Source organism: Pecten maximus, chromosome 13, assembly GCF_902652985.1.
Source record: "Pecten maximus chromosome 13, xPecMax1.1, whole genome shotgun sequence".
Classification (NCBI taxonomy): domain Eukaryota; kingdom Metazoa; phylum Mollusca; class Bivalvia; order Pectinida; family Pectinidae; genus Pecten; species Pecten maximus.
The window spans coordinates 27,703,592-27,723,174 of record NC_047027.1 but is presented as its reverse complement, the minus strand read 5'-3'; the positions used below and the strand labels follow the sequence as shown (position 1 = coordinate 27,723,174).

The window sequence follows — 19,583 nt, the reverse complement described above, 5'->3', positions numbered from 1 at the left end:
AATAGTGTTGAAGAATTACATGTGATAACACAACATCAACCATATCGTTTATATAAATATATCGTTGATTCATACGCATTGAAAGTCTCCTCGTAGGTAATATATCATATTGTTATGGATATAGTTTCCTTATTCATATGTTACAATGACACCAATTATGCATCGTGTAATATACACGGGTACAATAACACTACTGAGAGAATATATAAATATTATATTATTATTTACCTTTTCCTTCCACTATAAAACTGAACGTGTTACTGCCCTGACTGTTCGTCGCCGTTACACTGTAGACCCCATACCAGGCCCCCCGTATATCTGTACGTGTCCCCACCGATACGGCGGACAGGTTCATCATCACAAAGGTGTTATGGATAGCAAAATTGTCTGTTCCATCCACTAAAAGAGTAACACCTGTGTCCGGTGATGCTTGGAAGGACCAAGAAAAAGTTGGCTCCGGATTCGAGAGGAACAATGCATTCATGACTAAAATATCACCTGTTTCTAAATTATAGGTTTGGTCAGTTTCATTTCTCGCGACTCGACGTGGTTCACCTACAACACAAATATATACACAAATGTTACCGGTAAATATTCATTCGTGTCGGAAACTATGTCTTCAGTGGACCTCTGAATGATAGGAGTATCTATACTTTTGATAGGACTAATGGAATTTGCGTAACGCGAAACTAATGTATTTTAAGTAATTTTGATATACGAGGTATGCGCCAATATTGGTCATATCGATAACTAGTTCTCTTTACCTGTCTTTATACCTTTGCTATGAACCAAATCGATTTTATACGTATATCTAAGCATTGAACTGTTACCAAATGGTAGTATACAGTCGATATGAATACAATTTGGGTGACAGATAAATAGAATGCTAATATTTACATTCATAATGTTTTTTATTTTCTGTAGCTTAAGACGCGTTTAAATTTACCGCTTCTCCTATCACTGACGTCATCAAGTTCAAATACCGGAACAGCCGAAATTTCCAGAAGGAATAATATAGTCCCTCATGTCGTTAACAATAGCAATCACATGAAATGTTTTTTGCACAATTTGGCTTTATATTATATTTTATAAACGTTTGTAGATATCTTCAAATTGTTCACAATTGCATAATTTCTGATTGTTTAAAAATAAAGCCGTTTTTCGGCGCATGATATACGGTTAACATTTAGAAGTGATGTGGCGTTGAATGGGTACTGCACAGGACAGACTCGATTCCTCGGAAATGTTATGTTTCTATCGACTGGATTTACGTTATTTTCAGAGGAATATCATCTCTTAAATTCTAAATGAACGTCGTCTTGACAGTAGGTGAAAACGATTCCAAGGATATTTCATTAGAAACAGAATCCAGTCTAACCGGTCACATCAGTGTCGCTAACTTAGCAGACGATGTTCAACTTCACAGGGGCTCGATTTTGGAGTAAGGTAGGCCTTTAACATCAGTGAATAACCACATAACTATAATTCAGTATGCATACACAACCAAAAAACATGTCGATACTGCCGATTTTTCGCAAGATTTTTTTTTTTTTTAAAGGCTGGACTTAAAATGTTGTCGTGTCTAGCATTTCTGACAATTCGACAACGAGCCCCTGTGTGACGACAGTGACAATTTGATTACTTCCTATAGATCAGGAATAGAGCTTATAATAATTTTGTGTCGAGTCGGTCGACTTCATTTTTTCTATTATTAAATTTTACTCTCATAACTTGCGTTGCTTTTTTTGTGGTGGTTTACGTAGATAAATGCTAGCAATCGAAATATCTCCTGGCCGAATGTAACTGGGACCATTGTTTTGACCAGCAACACCTGGGGCTGTATCCCTACTCTGACCGAATCACTGTAAATTGTAGTATACACTCTGATTAATACAATTTGGTTTACTAACGACATATAGGCAAATGCAACACAGAATGTAAATATATTGATATATACCAGTTTGAATTGGTTTAAGATAATGTTTTGCCAGTTTTTGAACAGATCAGGAAATGCCTATCTTTTTACGATATGCATCGCTTGAATCATTGAAAATAAGTTTATATCAAATCATAAGTCAAAAAGTAAACCTAATTAGTAAGGATTTTTTATTATTAAGAATTACATGATAAAACAAGATTATCCAAACTTCACATGCAGGATATAATCCAGGTGATAAGTAAGTAAGGTTTCCGCATTAGGATAATATCAATAAAGCTCATTTCGAAATTGCATTGTCGATTTAGTTTTGTAACGCAAGAGACTGGAATACATTTTCATTTTGTAAATTGTGTAAAATTGTTATACAAGTACATTTGTATATCAACACAATAAAAATGCCAGCTTTAATGCAGACAGTTTTTAATCATATGATCTGTCAGAACACTAGTAATTTCGATAGCAACTACTGTCGATAGCTCAGATAGCTGTCTAGAAATGGATACTAGATATTATTTGGTACATGAACCGCTTAGCTGTTCACTTCATTTGCACGAATTTCACTTTTCTTCATCAGTCCAAAAAGCAACAAATTTGACAAACAGTCCTTATATATCACATTGTGGTATAACAAATATACATTAGTAAAGCATTCCACAGTTACATTTGAACTACAATGACAACAATAGGCGCAGGATGTCGAAGGGAAATACAAAATCATTACATATGATTAAGAAAACTTCCATGAAATAGCAAAATGTACAGACTTTAAAAGATAATGGTTGAACAATTCGGGAGAGTATATACTAAAAAGATCAATAAATACAGAAATAAACGAAGGGAAAGCCCTTAAGTAAGATCATATCACAGGAATCATAAAGATGACCCACTCCATGATACACAACTGCATATCATGATGTTAAATATATCAAACATCAAACAGATCCGTTGAAAAAATTATAGATCTCCGGATATAAACATTCCGGACAGATGGATAGACAAAGCCATGTCGGGATGTGAAATGAATCAATTAAATAACAATTTAATTTTTGCAATATTAAACTATAAAACGATTGATAGGTATAAAGCGAAAACTTACAGAGAACGTTGATCGGTATATCCCTGGTGACCGCTGTGGTGGAGACACTGTTTCTGACAGAACAGGTATAGAGTCCGGTGTCCAGACAGTTAGCGTTAGTCAGGGTGTAGGTACTCTCCAGGACGTCTGGGGTGGTCAGTAGAACTGTGTTGTTGGCTTTATAGAGCCACTGTATTGTGGACGGAGGGAAACTCTCAACAGAACACACTAGTGACTTAGGTCCATGTTCAGCCACGTAAGAATCACCGTCAGTGTAATCAAGACTGAGAATTCGTGGTGGGACTAAAATACAGCATGATGTTTCTCTATACATTAAATTTCATCGTAATCAAACTAAGAAATACCCGTTTATACTTACCATGCAATGTACACAAAAACAAGGAAGGTCGTCAACCATACACGATAAACAGAAACATTATTATGTCATCGAAGAAGGTAAGACAAATTAATGTGAATAGATGTTTTGCATGCATATGATACATAATTAGAACCTTAAGTTAGATAGACTTGAGAAAATTAAAATGCACAATGTCTTACAAAAAATTTATAAAAAATAAAAGTCACTGTAGAGTTTTTTATTATATGATTTTGTTTTATAACCCTCAACGAAAATCCATGCATCTTACATCTGACAATAAGGTTCCAAGTCTTTGTTCCCTGATTGACAGTGTTTCTGGCTGTACACGTGTATTGTCCAGCGGTGGTCCTCGTGGCCACAGACAGACTTAGTGGGTTTGTGTAATCTGTACCTGATCTAGACCAGGTGTAGGTACACGCTGGTCTACAGTCGGCGGAACACCTGACATCTGAGATGGTCTGATTCTCAATAATGTCTACACTGTATTGTGGTGGATCAAATACAACACTGTCTCCAGGTCCATCTGTGAAATGTAAACTCAAATTTTGTATTTATTGATTTGTTAACATTTACGATTGTCTGCTTTTAACTTTTTAATCTCTTTAAAACACATATTAATTGAGCAAAACACATCTTGTTGGAACCGAGTTCGTTTTGGTGTTGAATTACCATCATTACTATAGAATAATTTAATATTTGACAGAACATATTGATTTGTTAGAGCACCAATTATATTTGGATTTGTTTTGGAAACAATTAACATTACAGTGTCATTTTCTAATGATTGCAAGAAAACGTATGTATCCGAATGGAAATTAAAGTACCAGTATACTCAACTTAACTAGAAAATCAGGAAGAAAAGATGATGTATCTATATAGTTACACTTAATATGTCTATATATATCAAAAATGATACCGTTCGTTATTATTGGCCTGCCAGCTGTCGAAATTCATTATTTGTAAATATCCCCCAATTGTGAATGAATGACAGGTAAACACGAAATACAATTTCATCAAAAAGTTTTCATCAAAAGATAATTTGATTAACTTTGCATACTTGTAATCAGAAGAGTTAACACAAAAGTGTCTTCAAACGTTAAATATCGAAATAAGCTGTGGTTTAAGTAATTTTGCAAGTCAACGTAGCGAATTTGGGAGGGATAATTTCGATTGAGAATGGTAATGATCATTCGGTAAATGGTTATTACACTCTGTATGTTTACAATACACCACTATAACGCATTAAATATTTATTATTATATGATGAATGCGATAATGTCAGAATGACGTGATTTAAGTAATGGTCAGCGTCATCGGATCGAAGGTCAAATTCGATTGTTTAGGGATTTGTTTAAAACAAAATTACAATACTCTGGCAATTTAAAACCTTTTCTGGATATATCTTTTCTCTTCGTTTGAATCCATAAAACACCTACCACTTCGCGTATAAACTTATTGTAAGAAAATATAATTTACATTTTTTTTTTTATTTTTCAAATTGGTATTATCATATGTAATTTTAAAAAGATTACAGATCAGTCTACAGGTTCAGAACCATTCACATATCAATATTCAAGAACCTGTTTTTCTTTTCTTTTTCTTTTTTAATTTCTTTCCTGTTTACAAAATGTGTTCCATTCAATTCATAAGCGTCAAATTTGTTTCAATTATTGATTCATAAAAATAGTTTCAATTCAAGTTTTTTACTTGTAAGTACTAAATTTATTAAATTTGTACAGGTGGATTTCTCAACAAAACTGACTTTTTAAACTCCCTATTACGACATAGTACAGTAAAATCGTATTGCGAAACTGTGATCTGAAGTAGAATAAGAGGACTGTTGATTATGAAGGACCCCAAACAGTTCCAAACAGTTTCGACAAGTAGTTTCTGTATACCATCTTCGCTATAAGATTTTCGTCATTTTACCCTGTATAGTTCCGACCAGATGTATATGTTCACTGACATGTGTAGATTTATGATTAATATCAATATCATTCAACATCGGGTTCAATCGTACTGGGTGTATCTCTGAACGCCAACATTTTGAATTTACCTGTAGGGCAGTTTGTTTTGATAGTGATTATAGTCTTTTTCCTAAAAGGATTCTCAATGCCAACAGGTAATTTACCTGTAAAAGTTACCTGTTGATACTACCTGTAGGTGAAATTAAGAATTTATAATTAAATACCATGTACTGTATTTATATGTATATCAAAAATATTTATTTTATTCGATATTTAGTTTCAAATTTAAAACGACAATACAATATTTTTTGCTTGAAAATTATCTTTATGTTCAAAAATATGATTTTATTTTATCTTATTAAAGTCTTAAAAAAATCAATTTATAATGATTTTATATATATATATACATTTGCATTTAGATAGATAAAATGGTTTAACTCTCTCGTTGCAACATTAATTTCCATATAGGCATATGGATAATGTGAATTAATTGAGACTAATTTCACTACTTTAGAAAGTTTCGTCCTATATTGATGATAGTATATGCAGCAACATAAAAGTCTGCACAAACAGCAATATACCTGTAAATATAACTTCTCAAAACTTGAATGTTCCATTGTACAACCAGGTACACATTTAATAACTACTAATTACTACTTTGGTCGCATGTTATCGACTACCTCTCAATACAGGACTTGAAAATTTGACAAATTACAAAGAGCGATATTCATCTTCTATGTCACCAGAGCTGCAAACTCTACACAGGCGTTCACTTATATCGACGAATTTCAATATTCAGAGTATTAGCTGGTAATTAAACTTATTCTACTCAAAACAATTATTGTACGTTTTGGTATATATTTATATAGATAACGTTGTACATGTAGTGATATATAATCTACAAAATAATGTAAACATATCTTGTCGTCATGCATTGTCCATACTACATTTTAATACTAAAAATAGTATCTTAATGCAGGTCTTAGTACTAAATAGCTTTAACCAGTACTTAATTACATTATAATACTGGGTATACACAATTGGGAAGAAAATCCAATTAAATTAACTTTAAGTTTCTTTCCGTCAAAAACAAAACATTTCGTAAAAGGCTTCCATTTCCATCCCAGTCAAATACACTGTTAAAAATAGTAAGCAGGGCTTGATTTTAAAAGCTTCGTTGTAATATTGAGACTGCGTAGCCTTGTTCAGTTTCAGAAGCTTTATAGCACTTTTAAATTCATCCTTAGATAGATATCAGGATCTTGCTCCAAAAACAGAGATCGAGAGTCCATATCAACAAATCAATAATCTGCTGGTCATTATCAGAATGGGATGTGTTCTTATAACGTTAACGTGGATTGGTTTTCCGTAGGTGCTTCCTGTATTGCCTTTGTTGAGAGGTACATGTACATGCATGTATGTCTATTCATTTTCAACATTCTATATGCATATTTTTATTTAAGATATTTTGATTTTTAGTAATGTAGGTTTTTATTTCAGATATTCTTACTTTGTCTATGTAAGGCTTTTTATTATAGATATTGAATCATTTCCATTTGAATATTAACATGCATTGTTCATTTATCGTATATATATGTATATCCGAGATTAGTACTGAATAGATGTTTATGTGTACAATATTAATCAATAAATATAGATTTCTTAGTGCTGAGACTGATGAAATAAACTTTTCAAGAAATTAGTTTTAAAAAGTATTCAGTGCTGTGATGGAACTGCAAGTGGCATGTATAAGTACATAGTATAACATATTTGTTGCTATTTTTTAAACTATATATGTTCTATATTAATTAATTGCTTATTTTGTTGAATGCATACATGTGTGTTCTAAGAAAATGGGAATAAAATACAATTCCACTGTATGATTTGTAAAACACACGTAAATCTTATGTGACTGTACAGGTAAAAAAACAGCTTATATGAAGCAGTATATAATTACCCTCCCATTGTTTCCTGAAACAACACCTACCTATTGTTAAAAAAAATGTTGGCGTTCAGAGAACACCCCATCGGACTGACCGTGCTTACACCTGGGCGTCGATGAATTTTACACCCAGGCAATTATAATTTCTATAGAAAATGAACGCCGAAGATGGGATCGGAAGAACGGTTGAGCTATGTTTTCTCTTTTTTTGATGTGATAATGGTGTCCTTCAAGGAAAATAACCCGATCACGGAGCAATATGATAAATTGTCTATAACTTGCAAGGATAACAGACAGGAAAAACACTTCTCATTTAATGCTAATTCGCCCACAGTGTAGGCGGTTATGACCAAATTATGGCCCAATCAACGAATTATGCAACATATACATTATCAAATATTGATTGGTAATAGTTAAATAGGAAAATTAAACATTTCCGTATATTACACCTGCGGCAACGAAGACGCTCTGGACCTTTACACCCGGGCGCCGCAATTTGCTGACTTGGTAGTGATGTAAAAATTACCAGTGTTGGCCTTTTGATGATTTTCAACTTGATAATGTCAAAAGATATACTTCCGATAAACTGTGAGATTTCCATTCATTTCGATCGCGGATTTTGCTGTATATGTTGCATAATTCGTAGATTGGGGCATAATTCGGTCATACCCGCCTACAGGGCGAATTAGCAAAAAATGAGAAGTGTTTTTCCTGTCCGTTATCCTTGCAAGTTATAGCCAATTTATAATATTTCCTTGAGGGACACTATTATCACATAAAAAAAAGGAGAAAACATAGCTCAACCGTTATTCCGATCCCATCTTCGGCGTTCATTTTCTATAGAAATTATCGTTGCCCGGGTGTAAAATTCATCGACGACCAGGTGTAAGCACGGGCGCCTGGTCAGTAAGATTGAACCCGGTGATTCAAGGCAGGATTATAAATAAAAAAGAAATCATTATAAATAAGATAGTTTGAATTGCCTTTGATCAGATATAAACAAAAATATACTCACACAGTACAGTAACACTAGTTATTATAGTCGACTCCCCGACAACATTCCTAGCAGTACACCTGTACGTCCCGTGTTCTGATCTGTCCAGTTGTCCCAGTAACAACACAGGTGAGACAGTAAAGTTAGTGTTGTCCGGTCGTATCCAGACAAAGGTACAGCTAGGTCTACAGTCCGCTGTACAGGTGATGTCCGGTAACGTGTCCCACTCTGTCCTGGTGTAGGTAGTGTCGGACGGGGACAGCGCTATGGAGGTACCGGGGCCGTCTACAAATTTGAGGTATAACAAATGAGATCAGCAAAGATGATGTCCTGACAGTGATTGATGCTTACACATTTTTCATATCGACTGTTGACAAATAAAATAGCATTGGTATTGGTAGTATCCAGGCTATAGCATTTCCGCTACCAGCTGTGGAATAGACAAAGTTTGTTATATAAACGGAACACATTTAAACTGAACCAGGTGTCGATATATCACCATGACGTATAGCTGTACGTACCGCCGCTACAAAATCGTACGGATGTAGGACGATACCTTCTAATGATCCTGGTCAATTATATAAGACACCATATCAAGTATTCATCAGACGTATACTTATTACTTGATAAACAAATAAGCACTACCGAAACTAAAACTCTCGGTTAAATTCATATTTTCGTAAACTATATAAAAATCACAAATATATAGTAAAAAAAAGTTAAAGCATATAAAACTAAGCTGAATTAAGCATTACGTAGTCGCTACATGTCGTATTGAAACAAGTAATTATAATCATTTGACTAACGAGGTAGAATATCAGCGACATCTGTTAACCCAACAATTCAGGTATTTTTGCAACTGTTAGGTTTTGTTTTTTGTTTGGTCCAAACGTTCTTTCATCTCTACAAACTACCGGTTTTATCAATTCTTGACCATCCAAAACCGGACCTTGCCGGTGAAGAACATTCATATTGGTTTTCTTGGTTATAGATCATGTAGAACAAAGAAAGAATATGGAACAATGCGTTTGCTGAACACTGATCGTTTATGAAATTTTAATTTAAAAAAATTCTGATTTTAAAGTTTGCCCCAAATAATTTTATTTATGTTAATATAATACATAAACCATATAAAATACTAATAAAAGAGCATTTAGAATTGTTACACATCTAATAGTATGATTATATCTGTAAACAGGTTAACGTTGTCATATTTAACACTCACCTGCTACAGTGAGTGTATAGTTATCACTGCCCAGTGTCTGGTCGGGTAGGTTAAGGTTGGTACGTGTACAGTACCACAAAGATCCATGGTCTCCCGTCTGTGGCTGTATGATCCACCGGAACACTGTACCAAGCCTTACTCCAGACGTTACACAGGAACACACATCCGGTGTACAGGGGACGGCGGGGCTGACTATGACGTTGTAACATTGGTCACCACCTACTTGTACACTACCTACTGGAGAAGTGACGTCAGGACGGCGGTAAAACTGGACAATGGTGGCCTCCTCTGGTACATCACACGTCAGTGTAAACTCAGTCCCAGGGACAGCGTACTCAGACGACCCGGTCAGGGTTACAGCATCTCAATATAAAATTTTATGCATTTAATTTGAATGTACCGCTAAATCATTTACTGAAGTAACATACTCTAAACCATGGTTTGGTCTAGTCTTTGCACATAGTAGTAGTCAACAAATTGGTGATTAATGTCAGTATTTATTTGTATGCACAGCATTTTCAGCTAATAGAATATTATACATAAACAAATATTGGCCAAGGCCAAACATTATTGAGTTTAACGAACTAAAGAATATAACTAATGTTCCATGATGAAAATGAAAATGTTTTGGTTTAAATAGGTACTGTGTATCAACTACGAACACTACATTAATTGTACAGTGTATATATTACATTGTAAATGTTTTTTTTTCTCTACACATCGTGTCCAAATGTGAAAAGACACACTGTCATTTCCGACACTGACTTGACCGACACACTGTCATATCCGACACAATGACTTACCGACACACTGTCATATCGACACTGTCTTTACCGAAACACTGTCATATCCGACGTTGACTTTACCGACACACTGTCATATCTGACACTTACATTAACGACACACTGTCATATCGACACTGAATTTACCGACACACTGACATATCTGACACTGACTTGACCGACACATTGTCGTATCTGACACTGACTTTACCGACATACTGTCGTATTCGACACTGACTTTACCGACACACTGTCATATCTGACACTGACTTTACCGACACACTGTCATATATGACACTGACTTTACTGACACACTGTCATATCTGACACTGACTCTTTCGACACAGTGTCATATGTGACACTGACTTAACCGACACACTGTCATATATGACACTGACTCTACTGACACACTGTCATATACGACACTGACTTTACCGACACACTGTTGTATCTGACACTGACTTTACCGACACACTGTTGTATCTGACACTGACTTTACCGACACACTGACTTTACCGACACACTGTCATACCTGACACTGACTTTACCGACACACTGTCATATCTGACACTGACTTTACCGACACACTGTCATATCCGACACTGACTTTACCCACACACTGTCATATCTAACATTAACTGGACAGGCACACTGCCATATCCGACATGGACTTTACCGACACACTGTCATATCTGACACTGACTTTACCGACACACTGTCATATCTGACACTGACTCTACCGACAGACTGTATATCCGACATTGACTTTACCGACACACTGTCATATCTAACATTAACTGGACAGGCACACTGTCATATCCGACACTGACTTTACTGACACACTGTCATATCCGACACTGGCAGTACCGACACGCTGCCATATCCGATACTGACTTTACCGACACACTCTCATATCTGACACTGACTTTACCGACACACTCTCATATATGACACTGACTTTAACGACACACTGTTATATCTGACACTGACTCTACTGACACGCTGTCATATCTGACACTGACTCTATCGACACACTGTCATATCTGACTCTGACTTTACTGACACACTGTAATATCCTACACTGACTTTACCGACACACTGTCATATCTGACACTGACTTTACCCACACACTGTCATATCTGACACTGACTTTACCGACACACTGTCATATGTGACACTGACTTGACCGACACACTGTCATATCTGACACTGACTTTACCGACACACTGTCATATGTGACACTGACTTGACCGACACACTGTCATATCTGACACTGACTTCACCGACACACTGTCGTATTCCACACTGACTTTACTGACACACTGACTTTACCAACACACTGTCATGTCCGACACTGACATTACTGACACACTGTCATATCCGACACTGACTTTACTGACACACTGTCATATCCGACACTGATTATACTGACACACTGTAATATCCTACACTGACTTTACCGACACACTGTCATATATGACACTGACTTTACCCACACACTGTCATATCTGACACTGACTTTACCGACACACTGTCATATGTGACACTGACTTGACCGACACACTGTCATATCTGACACTGACTTTACCGACACACTGTCATATGTGACACTGACTTGACCGACACACTGTCATATCTGACACTGAATTTACCGACACACTGTCATATCTGACACTGACTTTACCGACACACTGTCATATCTTACACTGACTTTACCGACACACTTTCATATCTAACACTGACTTTAACGACACACTGTCATATCTGACACTGACTTTACCGACACACTGTCATATCCGACACTGACTTTAGTGACACACTGTCATATATGACACTGACTTTACCGACACACTGTCATATCCTACACTGACTTTACCGACACACTGTCATATCTGACACTGACTTTACTGACACACTGTCGTATCTGACACTAACTTTATCGTCACACTGTCATATCTGACACTGACTTTACCCACACACTGTCATATCTGACACTGACTTTACCGACACACTGTCATATCTGACACTGACTTTACCGACACACTTTCATATCTAACACTGACTTTACCGACACACTGTCATATCTGACACTGACTTTACCGACACACTTTCATATCTAACACTGATTTAACGACACACTGTCATATCTGACACTGACTTTACCGACACACTGTCATATCCGACACTGACTTTACTGACACACTGTCATATCCGACACTGACTTTACCGTCACACTGTAATATCCGACACTGACTTTACCGACACACTGTCATATATGACACTGACTTTACCGACACACTGTCATATCTGACACTGACTTTACCGACACACTGTCATATCTGACACTGACTTTACCGACACACTGTCATATCTTACACTGACTTTACCGACACACTTTCATATCTAACACTGATTTAACGACACACTGTCATATCTGACACTGACTTTACCGACACACTGTCATATCCGACACTGACTTTACTGACACACTGTCATATCCGACACTGATTATACTGACACACTGTAATATCCTACACTGACTTTACCGACACACTGTCATATCTGACACTGACTTTACCGACACACTGTCATATTGACACTGACTTTACCGACACACTGTCATATGTGACACTGACTTGACCGACACACTGTCATATCTGACACTGACTTTACCGACACACTGTCATATGTGACACTGACTTGACCGACACACTGTCATATCTGACACTGACTTTACCGACACACTGTCATATCCGACACTGACTTTACCGACACACTGTCATATCTTACACTGACTTTACCGACACACTGTCATATCTTACACTGATTTAACGACACACTGTCATATCAGACACTGACGTTACCGACATACTGTGATATCTGACACTAACGTTACCGACACACAGTCATATCTGACACTGACTTCACCGACACACTGTCGTATTCCACACTGACTTTACTGACACACTGTCTTTACCAACACACTGTCATGTCCGACACTGACATTACTGACACACTGTCATATCCGACAATGACTTTACTGACACAATGTCATATCCGACACTGATTATACTGAAACACTGTAATATCCTACACTGACTTTACCGACACACTGTCATATATGACACTGACTTTACCCACACACTGTCATATCTGACACTGACTTGACTGACACACTGTCATATCTGACACTTATTTACCGACACACTGTCATATCCGACACTGGCTTTACCGACACACTGTCATATCTGACACAGACTTTGCCGACACACTGTCATATCGGATACTGACAGTACCGAGACGCTGTCATATTCGACACTGACTTTAACGACACACTGTCATATCTGACACTGACTCTACTGACACACTGTCATATACGACACTGACTTTACCGACACACTGCCATATCTGACACTGACTTTACCGACACACTGTCATATCCGACACTGACTTTACCCACACACTGTCATATCTAACATTAACTGGACAGGCACACTGCCATATCCGATACTGACTTTACCGACACACTCTCATATCTGACACTGACTTTACCGACACACTCTCATATCTGACACTGACTTTACCGACACACTGTCATATCCGACACTGACTTTACCCACACACTGTCATATCTAACATTAACTGGACAGGCACACTGCCATATCCGACACTGACTTTACCGACACACTGTCATATCTGACACTGACTTTACCGACACACTGTCATATCTAACATTAACTGGACAGGCACACTGTCATATCCGACACTGACTTTACTGACACACTGTCATATCTGACCGATTACCGAACACTGATATCGACACGACTTTACGACACACGTATATCCGCCCCCAAATTATTAACACATTTAAAACCAAAACCCCTGACTTCCCGAAAAACCCGTTTATGCATGACTTTACACAATGTCATACCCGCACTGATTTCCCGACCACTGTCATACAACTCCCTTTACGACAACGTCTATTGCACTCTTTACCCACACTGTCATTTACACTGATTTTTCCCAACAAACGTCATATCGACAGATTTTCCCGACACACTGTCTTTTGAAAATATTTACGCACACTTCATATCTAACATACTTCCCCAACACGTCAATCTGCCCCTTTGATTTTTCCGACACACTTTCATATCTAACACTGATTTAACGACACACTGTCATATCTGACACTGACTTTACCGACACACTGTCATATCCGACACTGACTTTACTGACACACTGTCATATCCGACACTGATTATACTGAGACACTGTAATATCCTACACTGACTTTACCGACACACTGTCATATATGACACTGACTTTACCGACACACTGTCATATCTGACACTGACTTTACCGACACACTTTCATATTCGACACTGACTTTACCGACACACTGTCATATCTTACACTGACTTTACCGACACACTTTCATATCTAACACTGATTTAACGACACACTGTCATATCTGACACTGACTTTACCGACACACTGTCATATCCGACACTGACGTTACTGACACACTGTCATATCCGACACTGATTATACTGACACACTGTAATATCCTACACTGACTTTACCGACAGACTGTCATATATGACACTGACTTTACCCACACACTGTCATATTTGACACTGACTTTACCGACACACTGTCATATCTGACACTGACTTTACTGACACACTGTCGTATCTGACACTAACTTTATCGTCACACTGTCATATCTGACACTGACTTTACCCACACACTGTCATATCTGACACTGACTTTACCGACACACTGTCATATCTGACACTGACTTTACCGACACACTTTCATATCTAACACTGACTTTACCGACACACTGTCATATCTGACACTGACTTTACCGACACACTTTCATATCTAACACTGATTTAACGACACACTGTCATATCTGACACTGACTTTACCGACACACTGTCATATCCGACACTGACTTTACTGACACACTGTCATATCCGACACTGATTATACTGAGACACTGTAATATCCTACACTGACTTTACCGACACACTGTCATATATGACACTGACTTTACCGACACACTGTCATATCTGACACTGACTTTACCGACACACTTTCATATTCGACACTGACTTTACCGACACACTGTCATATCTTACACTGACTTTACCGACACACTTTCATATCTAACACTGATTTAACGAGACACTGTCATATCTGACACTGACTTTACCGACACACTGTCATATCCGACACTGACTTTACTGACACACTGTCATATCCGACACTGATTATACTGACACACTGTAATATCCTACACTGACTTTACCGACACACTGTCATATCTGACACTGACTTTACCGACACACTGTCATATTTGACACTGACTTTACCGACACACTGTCATATGTGACACTGACTTGACCGACACACTGTCATATCTGACACTGACTTTACCGACACACTGTCATATGTGACACTGACTTGACCGACACACTGTCATATCTGACACTGACTTTACCGACACACTGTCATATCCGACACTGACTTTACCGACACACTGTCATAACTGACACTGACTTTACCGACACACTGTCATATCAGACACTGACGTTACCGACATACTGACATATCTGACACTAACGTTACCGACACACAGTCATATCTGACACTGACTTCACTGACACACTGTCGTATTCCACACTGACTTTACTGACACACTGACTTTACCAACACACTGTCATGTCCGACACTGACATTACTGACACACTGTCATATCCGACAATGACTTTACTGACACAATGTCATATCCGACACTGATTATACTGACACACTGTAATATCCTACACTGACTTTACCGACACACTGTCATATATGACACTGACTTTACCCACACACTGTCATATCTGACACTGACTTGACTGACACACTGTCATATCTGACACTTATTTACCGACACACTGTCATATCCGACACTGGCTTTACCGACACACTGTCATATCTGACACAGACTTTGCCGACACACTGTCATATCGGATACTGACAGTACCGACACGCTGTCATATTCGACACTGACTTTAACGACACACTGTCATATCTGACACTGACTTTACCGACACACTGTCATATACGACACTGACTTTACCGACACACTGCCATATCTGACACTGACTTTACCCACACACTGTCATATCCGACACTGACTTTACCCACACACTGTCATATCTAACATTAACTGGACAGGCACACTGCCATATCCGACACTGATTTTACCGAAACACTGTCATATCTGACACTGACTTTACCGACACACTGTCATATCCGACACTGACTTTACCCACACACTGTCATATCTAACATTAACTGGACAGGCACACTGCCATATCCGACACTGATTTTACCGAAACACTGTCATATCTGACACTGACTCTATCGACACACTGTCATATCTGACACTGACTCTACTGACACACTGTCATATCCGACACTGACTTTGCCGACACACTGTCATATCGGATACTGACAGTACCGACACGCTGTCATATTCGACACTGACTTTAACGACACACTGTCATATCTGACACTGACTCTACCGACAGACTGTATATCCGACACTGACTCTACCGACACACTGTCATATCCGACACTGACTTTACCGACATACTGTCATATCAGACACTGACTTTGCCGACACACTGTCATATCCGACACTGGCAGTACCGACACACTGTCATATCCGACACTGACTTTACCGACATACTGTCATATATGACACTGACTTTGCCGACACACTGTCAAATACGACACTGACTTTACCGACACACTCTCATATATGACACTGACTTTAACGACACACTGTCATATCTGACACTGACTCTACTGACACACTGTCATATCTGACACTGACTCTATCGACACACTGTCATATCTGACCCTGACTTTACTGACACACTGTCATATCTGACACTGACTTTACCAACACACTGTTATATCTGACACTGACTTTACCGACACACTGTCATATCTGACACTGACTTTACTGACACACTGTCATATCAGACACTGACTTTACCAACACACTGTTATATCTGACATTGACTTTACTGACACACTGTCATATCTGACACTGACTTTACCAACACACTGTTATATCTGACATTGAATTTACTGACACACTGTCATATCTGACACTGACTTTACTGACACACTGTCATATCAGACACTGACTTTACCGACAAACTGTCATATCTGACACTGACTTTACCGACACACTGTCATACCTGGCACTGACTTTACTGACACACTGTCATATCTGACACTGACTCTTTCGACACACTGTCATATGTGACACTGACTTTACCGACACACTGTCATATCTTACACTGACTTTACCGACACACTTTCATATCTTACATTGACTTTACCGACATACTGTCATATCTGACACTGACTTCACCGACACACTGTCGTATTCCACACTGACTTTACTGACACACTGACTTTACCAACACACTGTCATGTCCGACACTGACATTACTGAAATACTGTCATATCCGACACTGACTTTACTGACACACTGTCATATCCGACACTGATTATACTGACACACTGTAATATCCTACACTGACTTTACCGACACACTGTCATATATGACACTGGCTTTACCCACACACTGTCATATCTGACACTGACTTGACTGACACACTGTCATATCTGACACTTATTTATCGACACACTGTCATATCCGACACTGGCTTTACCGACACACTGTCATATCTGACACTGTCTTTACTGACACACTGTCATATCTGACACTGACTTTACCGACACGCTGTCATATTCGACACTGACTTTACCGACACACTGTCATATCCGACACTGGCAGTACCGACACGCTGCCATATCCGATACTGACTTTATCGACACACTCTCATATCTGACACTGACTTTACCGACACACTGTCATATCTGACACTGACTTTACCGACACACTGTCATATCAGACACTGACTTTACTGACACACTGTCATATCTGACACTGACTCTATCGACACACTGTCATATCTGACCCTGACTTTACCGACACACTGTCATATCTGACACTGACTTTACCGACACACTGTCATACCTGGCACTGACTTTACCGACACACTGTCATATCTGACACTAACTTTACCGACATACTGTCATATCTGACACTAACTTTACCGACATACTGTCATATCAGACACTGACTTTACTGACACATTGTCATATCTGACACTGACTTTACTGACACACTGTCAATTGTCGATTGTTGAAAATTGCAGCATGGACTTACCAATTAGATGATTTCACCTATACAGATATTAAGTCAAGTGATTAATTGATAAATTCTCCATAATATACATGTATATGCATTGATATTTACTGATGAATTTGATATTCAGTCACAAATAAAGAAATTATATATTTTAAACCAAACCAGACCAAAATATAGGACCATAGCATTGCAAACGATTACACCATACCATGTTTTATAGTATGCCTTCTTATCAGTTTATTTCCTATGCAGTTGCGTAGAAGCCACGGAGGTTTAAACGTTGTTGGCTACATGTATCTGGGGTTTATTTTATTGTTATTCCTTATATCTTTATAGTTGATACCAAACATTTTATTAACACATGAGAGGTTGTAATATAGACTATAATAAACGTCTACTCTATATTTAGATCAATCAGTTCGTCATTCATGAATATTCATTGTAAAGTTTATCGCGACGGGTCATTCTGCTTTGATCACAGAGCTGTCCAGAAAAAAAAATAAACATGTACGTATGACGTATTGCGATAAATATTATGGACAATTATAGCATGAATTAATGAATGCCCAATAAGACATTTAACCAACAGTACAGACACAAAGTCCAAAAGTTCAATCCCTACCTGTCGACGAGATGAGTATCCCTACAACGATGAATATGTAAAGTTCGTTATACTCTGATTGTTTTGGTAGTTTGACACCAAACATACTTCTGTCCATGTCTATTTAATCTTTATAAAATCATACCGTTAGTAAACTTCCTGGTTTGTGACACACATGTATACATACAAATGTATACCCAGTTATAAATAGAACTGTAGTGTTATCCCTTCTCACAGTGCATTTAATACAGGGAGAAGTTCTACATTCCCCAAGAGTGACCTGACACGAATCGAACCTGAGTCTCAAGCGTGATGATCCTCGGCTCTACCTCCTGAACCAAACAACAAAGCATGCTCCGTCCATACAAACCAGACTGACCTACTCCGAC

At 37.9% G+C, this 19,583-nt stretch overlaps 1 protein-coding gene across 1 annotated transcript in view; it reads right to left on the bottom strand.

Annotated features, from left to right (window-relative positions):
* Positions 1-19,337, bottom strand: part of LOC117340599 (hemicentin-2-like) — a 33,273-nt gene extending 13,936 nt beyond the window's left edge. The window contains exons 1-4 of the mRNA XM_033902363.1: positions 19,216-19,337; positions 9,522-9,884; positions 8,318-8,581; positions 3,662-3,916 (exon numbers count right to left, since the gene is read on the bottom strand). Of these exons, the coding sequence (XP_033758254.1) occupies positions 3,662-3,916; positions 8,318-8,581; positions 9,522-9,884; positions 19,216-19,312 (979 nt within the window). The 5' untranslated portion in view covers positions 19,313-19,337. The remainder of the gene's footprint in view (positions 1-3,661; positions 3,917-8,317; positions 8,582-9,521; positions 9,885-19,215) is intronic.
* Positions 19,338-19,583: the final 246 nt, after the last annotated feature.